At 40.7% G+C, this 11,823-nt stretch overlaps 1 protein-coding gene across 2 annotated transcripts; it reads right to left on the bottom strand.

The window, feature by feature from the left end:
- Positions 1-6,185: 6,185 nt before the first annotated feature.
- LOC111239406 (alpha-N-acetylgalactosaminidase-like) lies at positions 6,186-11,584 on the bottom strand. Of its 2 annotated transcripts, none has more exons than XM_022769283.1 (9): positions 11,410-11,584; positions 10,668-10,824; positions 9,772-9,912; positions 8,834-9,045; positions 8,654-8,748; positions 8,365-8,526; positions 7,991-8,188; positions 7,671-7,811; positions 6,186-6,898 (listed from the first exon to the last, which is right to left on the bottom strand). In XM_022769283.1, exons 2-9 carry the CDS (start codon positions 10,820-10,822, stop codon positions 6,695-6,697), a joined length of 1,308 nt encoding a protein of 435 aa, XP_022625004.1. In that variant the 5' UTR covers positions 10,823-10,824; positions 11,410-11,584; the 3' UTR covers positions 6,186-6,694. The 2 variants fall into 2 exon arrangements, with proteins under 2 accessions (XP_022625004.1, XP_022625013.1); XM_022769292.1 differs by having other exon boundaries at positions 11,406-11,584.
- Positions 11,585-11,823: the final 239 nt, after the last annotated feature.

Here is an 11,823-nt window from a genome sequence, read left to right on the forward strand (position 1 = left end):
GGCAAAGAGCTTTTAGGTGCATTACCGCCACCTTCTGAGTGCGGCTGGCCCTTTAACCCACATGCCCTGAGCTTAATTGTAGCAATTATTTTACAAAAGCCTATGTGTTATATTGTTTCCTATATACGCTATAATAATCATATATCCAGTAGGCAATTACTTCAAAGTTGAAAACAAGCTCCGGCTTGGGAAGCTTTGTGTGTGTTTGTTTTTGTTATTTTGTTGCTTACAAATTTGAAGTGTCCCCACAATGTTCTGTTAAGTTTACATCCCAGACAGCGAACGCACCTATTCGAAAAACCGATGGCGATTTCCCCCATGTCTGAGTAATTATTTTTGTTTATTTATTTTTGGTCAAAATGTTAATGGTAAATTCTCCTGTCACTTTCTGCTGTGTGGGCCAATTCAGCAAAACACAATGAGTGAACCAGCTAACCTTTTCTCTAACTCATAGAGACAACAAAAACAACAAAAAAATCTGATTGGATAACTATTTTAATGGTTTTAGGACAGTAATCCTTTCATTTCTGAGATAGGCTATATACATATGTGTATGTATGTAGTCTATCTCAGAAATTATATATATAGATATATATATATCTATATATATAATATATAGATATATATATATATACTGCCCATAAATTTGGAATAATTTTGTTTTCAGACACAATCCTCTGTTTATTCCTATTTAAATGCATCAGTAATCACTTTCACCAGGTGCAATGATTACATTATGTGTCACAATTACCCAGGTGAAATGAAATAAATCACATTGTCACAATCATTTCAAGGAAAGAGGTAAAAAATATTTTATTCCAACTTTATGAGCAGCAGTGTATATATATATATATATATATATATATATATACATATTCAACCCCCAATAAAAAAAATGAAAGGGGGATTAACTTCATTCTACCATGACATGCGGTATGTTTAGCAGGTATAATGTACCATCTTACTTTGGAGTGCTAACATGCTAATTTTCTACACATTAAACACATCTGAGGCTGATAAGGATACTTTCTTTTTAATTTTAGCATGTTTAATTTTGGTATGCTAGCATGGCTAATAATGTAGTAAAACAGCCATTATGATGAAGTAGAATTTATATTGTACAGGAGTGACTTACTCCGCTGAAATGAGCTGAAATCAAATCATGGTCATTTTATTGGTTTTGATTAATGTATCATTGGCACGGTCTGACCTCCTGTTCAGGACACCTTCACTAAGACGACCAACAGTTAATCGCAGTGCTACTGTACAAACAAGTGACAGACTGACAGACAGACAGGTGAAAGTGGTCGTGGTGACAGACAGCCTCACAAGCCGAGGGGGATGAGATGACAATTACAAAGGCCAGTGAGCACAAGAATCTACGCGTATAAAAAAGAAAAGTCTAAATGCTGATAGACACAAACAAAAATAGCACAGAAAATCATGCACATGGATATTCATGGACCAGAGTGAAGGTTAGGAGAAGCATTGTTGACCGATCACGTCTCTGTTTTTATTGGCCACCCCCCACACATGACTCCTTTTTGCAGACTAATGTTGTCCATCAAAGTTTCTACAGTATCATGTCGTATTTCATTATGGGCCTTTACCCAAAAATAGACACATTATCAGCAGTGGCTCAAATGGCATCATGTTACCTAACAAATTGTTGCTGTGTGAATGCATATCAAGTATCTGCTGGAAATCAGGCTCTAGTGGTGTGACCCTCACCACATGCATACACACACATGCATACCCACAAACACACTTGCCAAAGAACTCCACCTGCTCTCTCCAGTCCTTTCCAACCATTCTCCTTGAAGCCAATTCGGACCAAATCCTGCTCCTGTGTTGGCTGTGCTCTACTGCAGACAGTGAAAAGGAAGATGGGGTTTTTGTTCTGCCGCCCAGAAAGGCTTCAGGATCTGATGCGGAAACCTCGGACGGGGAATAGGGTGGAACAGAGGAATACAGTCAGGGAATAGGGTGGCCACACACACACTCTCTCTCACAGATGTACAGTATAATCTGCAGGAAGGTAAATATGGTCACAGTACCCTGTGGGATCCAGGACATAGAGGATTTGCCTATACAGGGGAGGAGAGGGTGAAATGCAGGGAAAAGAGAGAAAATGAGAGGTTCAGTGTTTGTGAATAAGAATGAGATCATGACAGAGTGTATGTGTGTGTGGTCAAAGTGTCTGTGTGCATGTCTGAGTGTGTATAAGAGAGAGAGCAAGAGAGAGAGAGAGAGGAGAGAGAGAGAGGAGAGAGAGAGAGAGAGCAGTATTGGCTGCAGTCTGACTTTGACCCACGCAGGCTGCCAGTAAGCAGGCAGCTGACAGCCTGGCCAGTTTCCATGCGAACCCAACGCCTCGGCAACGTGCAGCCTGCCTCGTACACAGCAGCGTCGTGGAAACAGTTACCAGGCACTTCTTTTACTGAGTCAACAGCAGCCACTGGTGGACAAATCCAGACATTCATTCATAAAAATCACCACCACAGAAGTATTTCTCATGAAGTTTAGTGGTTACACACATCAAAATCTGGAGGTATAAAATGCTAGATGATGAAAATATTTTGCAGTGATGTCATGTAAGGTTTAATCGTTGACAAGACATAGATGAATCAGTAACCAGATACTTGCACTTACTTAATCGCAGACATAAGACATTTTTCCTTTCCTTGGTTATACATCTCTTGCTAATACACCAGCAGATATTCACACATGCTCACTACAGCTGAAATAACAGCATCTCCATACAGCCAGCAGGACATCCTCTGCTGTAATAGCTTATAGGGCAGAAGAGGACAGAACAACCTCTACAAGGCATCCAGAGTCAAAACCCAAATCAATTGAATGCCCCAGTACATTTGGATTGAAGGAGAGAGCAGATCAGACAATGAATCTGCAACAAGCACACTGTCCTTTATTTCATGGGTCACAGAGTCCAGCAGAAGAAATGTAAGCTATCATGGCCAGAGGAGGAGGTGTCTGGTCTTTGCCTAATGCATGAGCGAGTAAAAGGAGGAGGGAATAGACGTCAAAGCTTCACTAAGAGAGGCAAGAGGAGGACTTTCCATGTTTGCATAAAATAAAACCAGAGTGTCCAGTCTAGACCGCTGCTGGAAATCTCCACAGACAGAAAATGATGAATCAGTGCTTAGTTCAAGTACAAACTGACTTCTAAATAGTAATGTCGTAGGAAGCGGGATGGCCCGTGCTGTCTGTCTCATCTGCTCATATGTCAAAACGGAACAGCTGTTTCACAAAGCACAGTGGCATACCATCAGTTCTGCCGTACAAAGCCTAAGGCACACAAACTACATGGACCAGAATGTTTGACTTTTTGACATTTGTTTTACCATATAACTGTATTAAAAAAAAACTGCATATAAATTTTGCAAGAACTAGAGTACAGAGTTAAAATAGAGCTGCTAACTGCACTCTGGCTACAACGCTAGCTAGTGAGCTAGCCTTAGCTAAAGTTAATTACGGTTCCCTGTAACTGAAAAAGTCTATTTCGATGCTTCACTATCTTAATAATTGCAAGTTTGTTATACCACACAAATAGGGGAATTGATAAATGATCAGCCTAAAAAGGCATAACATGAACATATTACACCTTACACCTGTGTATCTGTTACACAGTTTGGTGAAAAGCCTTCAAACTTCAAACCCTTTTTTCACAACTTTACCGTCTTTGTAGTCAACCGCTCCATTGCCCAATGTTTACTTTACATATCTAGTAATAAAGGAGAGCATATATGAGCATGTTTTATGGTATTTGAATAAAGGTTTGAACAGTTACAGTGGTCAAACTGGGTGTAGACAATACAGTGAATACAGGCAGATGAATAACTATGATTAAGTTTAACACCTTGACTCCACTGGATCAGACCTTCAGATGGTGATGTCACGAGTCAGCAACCAGCTATGCAGACAGGAGGGAGTGATGATATCACCAGGATGAGCTAAAGCGCACAGCACCAGTATTTGTGTATGTATCTGTGCATGCAAAAAAATTGTGCTCACAGACTTGTTTGTCTACAAAACTGCAGTTTTTATGACAATGCACAAACAGGAATGGAAATGTTACACAAATTAGGCGCAGCTCAATTAGTTTTCTTTTTCTGTAGCAGCACCTTAGAGGTTTTTTGGCCTCCTTTGAGACCATGCATATAGTCTGACCTATATGCAAAGCCCTGTGTGCATCCTGTCCACCCCAGTGCAGCTGTGAGTGTTCGATCCCCCCTTCATCTGGTTCGGATTTTAGAGGCGCGAGGCAGGCAGTGTGACTACCAGCATGACAACAACGTATGTGTTGGTCGAAGGAGGGGGGGCTCAACAGAACTGAATCAGCAGTGTCGGTTTTGTGGGGGGGTGGGGGGGCACAAAGACAAGAGTGGCAACTGCGCCTCTCTGCAGCTGTGGGCCTACGTGAGCATCGGCAGGAACGCTCTCGCTCCTCGTCTCACCCCCTCCCTTACTGGTTCCCTCACTCTCTCTCATCTCTCCCATTCCCCCCTCCTTTGCTCATTTGCACCTTCTAATAGACTTTTGACGGTGCACCCTTCCTCCTTTGCCGAAATCCTTCTTGCACTGCTGTCTTTTGTTCTCTATCATAACTCCCTCACTTCTCTCCCACATCATGTTCCCAAATGGCGAGGGACCTTGACAGTGAGGGATGTGTCGTGTACAGAGAGCCAACGGATATCTGAGACAACTAAAAGGAAAAAAAGGGAAGGAAAAGATCCTTTCCCCCCCCACACACACACACACACACACACACACACACACACTCACAGACATACACACACAGCTGATCTGGCCTGAAATGACCTAGAAGGGATTTGAGTGTGTGTGTGTCTCACCCAAAGCAAAGTTTTACCATGTCATATGTACGCACATGCAGTCGCATGCATGCCAATGCACACTCATGTGACTACTCCAGTATCTTGAGACTGTGTGCAAACACAAGACTTTGAGGTCAAGGTCAGAGGTGATACTATGCGCAATATTTAGGAGGAGGAGGAAGAATGAAGGGAGGAATGAAGATGAGGAGGCAGAATGAATACAATGAAGAATTAATGGATGATGGATAAAGGAGCAGGGAGGAACAAAAGACAAAATATTGTATAATAGGGTTTATACATTGTTGTACATGTGTACAAAATAGGAGAAGGTGACGTCAGAGGAGAGCAAATCATAACAGGGAGATAAAGGACCGAGCGAATGGGCTGACTGTCCTTGTGTTGTACAGCAGGTGCATTTTTTGGCAGCAGATATGACTGGAAGGCCTGTGTTGCCACGTCTATACACTCTAAAGAGCAGTGCTGACCTCTACTGGCTCAATACGGTTTCCCTCTCTGTCTTTATTTTTCTGATCTTTATTTAAACTAATCTTTGAATTAGGTTTCTTCTAATTGTGTTTACAAAATCTGTATGTATATTCATCTGCAAAATACATAATCATCTAATCCTCAAAAGGCATCGTGCCTGACAAGCTGTTGTCTGTTTGTTAGTGATTGTAAGCCACTGTCATAAATCAAAGCTGTTTATTTCAAGTCATTAATGAAAAATTCCACATAATTCTAGACAAATGTGCACATGAATTTAGTACACAAACTAAAGACTAAAGCAGTATTTGGAAATGATAATAGTATTGTAATTCCCCCAAACAGCAAAGCCACAACTTTAAACCACCATGCCTTGATTCTTAGCAACTGGGAAGTGAAAGTTCAAAGTAAATAACAGCCTAGTACGATTTTAGCAGTATATGGAAATTTATCAGAAGCTGAAGTGAAACCATGTAGATCACATCCTAATAAAGTGACAGCACTCCACTGCTGAGAGTGCAGTACATTTACATGTTTATGGGACCTGCATAAAGTACACTCAACAGGATCCTTCAGTGTTACTGGTGCTTTATTGTCAGGTTTTTGGGTTAAGGCCACTCCAGTAAAATGTCTAATTGTCCATAATAGTGTGCGTAAGAGTGAATAGAGTGCTAAAGTAGCATGTAGTCACTGATAGGTGAAGGTCTGAAAGTCCCTGCAAGAGCAGCGCTGTGCTGCTCTGTTACAATTCTTTAAAAGGTCTGATGAAGTAATGCAAGATGCCCCAGTGACTAATGAGAACTGCACCTAAATGCTTCAAAATGTATTGAAACAAACAGCTTTTTGATTGAAACGTATTTTATTCAATGAATACATTTACAGAATTTCTTACAAAAACCATTTTCATTTCTTAAACATAGTCATGAAAATTTTCCTGAGCAGTGCAACATCTGGATCTTGACAGAATAAAACAATTATCCTTGAAATAAAGCAAAATTTAAATGTAAACATCGTTCTGAAAAGCTTGCATGGCAGTGGCCTTCGTCATCCTACTCTGTGAAGTAACCCTTTTATTTGATCAGTGCTGATGCTGCAGGTGCAAAATTTCCAGGATCACAGATAATTTCAGATTACTGACATATCTGGATGCTCACAGTGATTTCATTACTTAGAAAAGATAGTGCCATGCTCTTATGACAACCTGTCTTCGTCATTGGCACTTTTGGCTAATAGTAGCAGTCCTTTGAGCACTAGACGATGAACATGTGAGGTCTCATCAGTTAACACAGGAGCCACTGCGCTGAGGCTGAAACTGTGATTTGATTGTTAGACAATGAAGTTAAGACAGTGAGCGGTCACAGAAAGACACGAGGAATGGTGTTTTCAGCATCATCATTGCGGGCAGATCCCCGGAGTTTGCCACCGTTGTAGAACTGGTGGAGGTTCAGTTTGGCAGGTGGAGAGACATACCACATGACCACACCTGTGGGGTTCACTGACACCACAAAGTCAGTGGAGTCTTTCAGCATCGTGGTCTTGCCAGTGAACACATCAAAGATCTGAGGAAGAGTAGAAAGAAAACAGAAGGATGAAGTGAGTGATTCTCCTGCTATATTCATGTATTTAGTTAAAACTACAAAATCCAGACAGGTATTATTAATCATGTGTGTCGAGTGGAGCAATGCTGTTGTAAATTTGCAACAAATTAATTCAATTTAATTTTACAACAGAGTCATAAAAACATCAGATAATAAAGTTTTAAGATCTTCAGGAGTAATGAACAAATCTAGGTTGAGGACAGTATTAGAATGAATCCTATTCAAAAGGTGCACAACACCAGAAATGTGTTCTGCCAAGAAGACCGCCAGACTTCTTCTTCTAGACAGACATTTTTTCATCTGAATTTTGAATGACATGCTGTGAATGCCGTCAGGCCAAATTCCTAAGTAATTGTATGACTCAGGAAGAGGGATATGTGTACCATTTAATGGCAGTTTAAGTTTTTATGTATAGCAGAATAGTCAGTGACACTGGTGGAAGTGAAAAGCTCCACATACTTGGTCTTATCTGCATTAGAAAAAGTCTATGATTAAGAAGTGATAACTGGAAATCATCAAAGAAAGACTGAAGATAAGTCTGGGTTGTGGTGTATAGCTAGCGTGTATAAAACTGTATCATCTGCTTAAAAATGTATGTTGAATTGATGATTAGGAAGAATACTCTTATTTATGTGTAATGTAAATATTAATGGATCAAGGATAGACAGCTGTGGCCAAAACCATCAGCAACAACTGACGTCGTGTGACTGTCTAGAAGACTTTAAAGACATACCTTGTAGCTGCCGGTGGTGTAGTTGAGTTTACTCAGGGAAGTCTGGTAGCGGTAGGGCATGTCATTACGACGACTGAAGAACAACAAGGCACTAGCATTGCTTGACAGGGGGCGCCAGAACACCTCAATGCCACTCTTCTCCTGGCAGAAAGAAATTGATGAAAACGTGAATAAATGACAGTAAGAATAAGACATGAAAGAATAAAACTGAGGATAGAGAGGAGTCAAAACTCTCCTCATGTAATTTCCATTTTAAATTTTAATTAAAATTTTTTTTTTCATCTTGCAAGAAGCTTTAAGATCCATGCAAATGGTGTCACCTTAACAATTCGTCTTCCCTGAACGCCCATCGGGTCCTGGTTGATGCTGATGGCCATTTTGTTCTGCAGGATGCTGCGGGCCCCACTGCTGATGGTGCGCAGGTCATTGGACATGAAAAGAGGAGCGGCCATAATTGCCCACAGAGCCATCTGAGCACGGGACTGGTCCATGCTGAGGCCAAAGTCACCAATTATCAGCTGTGGAAATCCAAAACAGACAACTGAGGAAGATGACATGAAAAAGTAGAATTTTGGAGTTTTTCTTTAACTTTTCTTTAACTTTACGATTGGTGGTTCTAACCCTTACCAACAGTCTATATAGTAAACAGCAAATACAGGAATGTGTTGTCAGTTATTATGTCAGTTAACCAGACCATATCAGGGTCGTTCCATCTTCCAGGGCCGGCTACAGGTATCAGAACATCCTGATTTTCAAAGAACCAGTCAATAATGTTCAGGACACTGTCCCAAGAGTCCTGGATGTCGCCATAGTTACGCCACAGGTTGCAGATCTCACCCAACTGAGTGTAGTTTACCTGTAAACATAAATCAGTATTACAATGTCAAAAAATTTAAATGTAAGTAATACATTAATAATCCTCAAAACAGAGTCTAGTTCCGCTGGGGGGGGAAATGTTTTCGTTGAAGACATCCTGATTATACCTTCGGTGGCAGGCCACCCTGGTAGGCGGGCCAGCTGCAGGAGTAGCCAATGGGACGGCCTGTAGCGTTTAAAGCCTTTGACATGAGAGGGTAACCTGTCCAAGAGAGGGACGAGTATCAGTCAAGATCAAATCAGAAACATCGGGATAAAAACAACGTAAAAGTCCTGTCAGCTCTTACCCTGCTCCTGCTCAGTGGCATTAGAATAACAGCCATCAAATTTAAACATATCCACCTCCCAGTCAGCAAAGGTCTGAGCATCTATCTTGATCTTGTCCAGTGGGGTGCCAGGGTAGCCCCCACAGGTGTGTGTGCCCATGTCCCCGTAGATCCCCAGCTTGAGACCCCTGTCGTGCATGTAGCGTGCCAACTTGTGGATGCCTCCCGGGAATCTGGGTTAAGTGTGATAAAGGAAAGTGTTACGATGTTATACCGAAGTGCACAAAAACATTGACAGATGAAACAATTGTGTCATTCAATAGAAGGTTTTCATCTCAACCTATAAAGCACTACTTTTGTTTTATGTAAATTATAGTAGGCAGCAGAGAAACCACTCTAAATGTTTCATTCATGTCTCTTTCATTAAGTTGAATATTATCAAAGACTGAGAAGACATACGTTTAATTAAATCACAGCACAGCCCCAGGCACTGTAATAAAATCTTATGTTGCCAATAGTTACACCTCTACTAATACATACGTATATCCACTCAGACAGGGAAGTTCTGCCTCATAAAAGCCAACAGTTGTTTTTCTATGAGAATAACTATAGCTTGATTTTTTTATATGACTTGATTCGTTCATCGCCTGTTGTAATATCCACCTGTCAGGGAAGTCAAAGGCAATTGTTTTTATTACACTTATGCTGATTCTGCATGTTAAACAGGTTCATTCAGTTACAGTGCATACTGTTGAAGTTACTGATTAATGTTTTTTGTTAGTCATATGATTGCATGACTGTCACATTGTCATACCTGCTTTTAACAGTTTTATTGACTTGCAGGATTAGTGTTTGCACTAGGAACAACGGCTGTGTGTGTGTGTGTGTGTGTGTGTGTGTGTGTGTGTGTGTGTGTGTGTGTGTGTGTGTGTGTGTGTGTGTGTGTGTGTATCCCATACCTCTTTGGGTCAGGCTGCAGCCGGCCTTCCTTGTCTCTCTCCATGGAGGACCAGCAGTCATCTATGTTCACATAGACGTACCCAAGTTCCCTCCAGCCGTCCTCTGAGAGTCTGTCTGCCATGTCGATGAACAGATTCTCACTGGAGGAAAGACAGAAATGTCTCATTAGAAGGTGGAATAAATATTTCCATTAGCAAATACTTAAGGAATGCATTTCAATGATGTCACTGTCACTTGTTTAATATATTTGGCTTAAAATTGGTGACTACTGTCAGTGTAAAAAGGAGAGGTTCTTGAATTGATGAGCAAAGATATTATTGGCAAAAGAGAGCTCTTTCAAAATAAAAAGAAAAAGGGAGCAAGATAAAACAGACATCTAAAGGACTTTAAATGATACTGTTTCTATTAGAACATCTGTTGATCACTTACAAATGCACATTGTTTAATGTACATTGGTGAAGTCTGTTCACTGACTATTGTTTTAATTTCCACAAAACTGGTTTGGCTTTCAGAGCTCCACACCCAGCAACTGAAACAGGATGTTTCGCATGAACGTTAATCTACTAAAAGCCCACACAGTTCATTTACATATCTAAAGATCATATCTCACAGCATATAACTAGAAAAGCTAGATATTGATTATATTTACTTATTCCAGTTCTGCTATCACATAAAGGGCCAGTTCAGAATGGCTTTTTTGAATTTCATCATATGAAAAAGTTAGTGACACTGAAGTGTAGCAGCTTAATGCTTTAACTCACGGTGTTTTATATGTTAGTAATTCATAATCTTGATAATTAATATTTCCAACAGCAAAATTCAGCCCAAGACTATTATGTTTAATAGAAGCTCCAGTGAGATTACAGTGTGCAATGTTCATATTGTGTCGCCTTGCCTGATGCAGTTCTTGGGGTCATGGTCACAGTCAATATCACAGCGGAATCGTTCCCATGCCAACCAGCCCATGGGAGGGGTCCTCATTACTCCATTGTCCAGGGCTAAGGTGGTCACAGGGAGCACCGAGGCAAATACGAGCACGGCCAAATGCATTTCTGCAGAGGAAATAAACATCACGTTGAACCACATGTCATGTGCTGTCTGCTGAATGGCATCCAGGGTAAACACAAGGTTACAGCTGAAAGACAAAATCACCTGACCATTTCCTTTGTTTGTGCTTTTTCATTTCACAAAAGCCATCCTTTGCATACTGACATATTGTAAGTGACAAATGACAGGCATCTCTCACACATATACACCTTCTGAGTGTCACCTGACTGGATGTGACTGAGGCTGAAAGCAGCAACAACCAGCCAGGTGACTTCTCCCGTCACACTGATGAATAAGATAAAATATTAGCTCACTTTATCAAAACCCAGGACTTATTACAAAACACACATACCTGTGGAAATAACCATGCATACATCACCAAAAAGCATAATTTATCCTCTCTGTTTACTGTAAGACTCATGCATCTTAATACCTGGCACTAAACAGGTGTTTTTCTATTATAAACAGTATCCAGTAACCCCCTAAATAAATAAATGTATTCAATCTAAAAATGCAAATAAAATGGGTTTTAAATAAAACGGTATAACAGCCTGTGTTTGCTCGTATTCAAACAAGTCTCACTTACTTACTGTAATTCAGTGACTGAGAGTACCGAGTGCTGAGAAGCTGAGAAGACGAAGGAGGTTCAAGCCTCCTCAACTCCGAATCTCTGCTGGTCTCTTCAAATAATAACCATTATAAACTCCTGCACACACCGGTCGTAATGAACGAAACCGAGCCGCTCCTATGAAGCAGGAAGCGACAGTCACGTGACATGTATCACATCAGCTGACCGTAGAGCAGGAAGCTGGATGGAAAGACCCAAGGAGTGACTCGTTTTGGTTTTTTTTACTCACCTCACTTCCTTTCCTTCAGTCAGTCACTTCTCTATTTATGCCCTTGCAATAATTTTCTATTAGTGACGGAGAGCTTATGTTGGCATTTGTCGTCTTTAACAGAAACTTTGGCAGCACTTTTTTTTGAAAATGTACCATTTATACAGG

The sequence above is a fragment of the Seriola dumerili genome, unplaced genomic scaffold, assembly GCF_002260705.1.
Source record: "Seriola dumerili isolate Sdu_G_001 unplaced genomic scaffold, Sdu_1.0 BDQW01000025.1, whole genome shotgun sequence".
NCBI classification, from domain to species: domain Eukaryota; kingdom Metazoa; phylum Chordata; class Actinopteri; order Carangiformes; family Carangidae; genus Seriola; species Seriola dumerili.

What these genes read in the sequence shown, in the direction of transcription:
- LOC111239406 (XM_022769283.1), bottom strand. Translation starts at nt 10,822, where the DNA reads ATGCATTTGGCCGTGCTCGTATTTGCCTCGGTGCTCCCTGTGACCACC. An exon ending in CTGCAGCCTGACCCAAAGAG is followed by an intron (nt 9,046 to 9,771) that starts GTATGGGATACA and finishes CACTTAACCCAG; the next exon opens with ATTCCCGGGAGGCATCCACA. An exon ending in AGGGTGGCCTGCCACCGAAG is followed by an intron (nt 8,527 to 8,653) that starts GTATAATCAGGA and finishes TTATGTTTACAG; the next exon opens with GTAAACTACACTCAGTTGGG.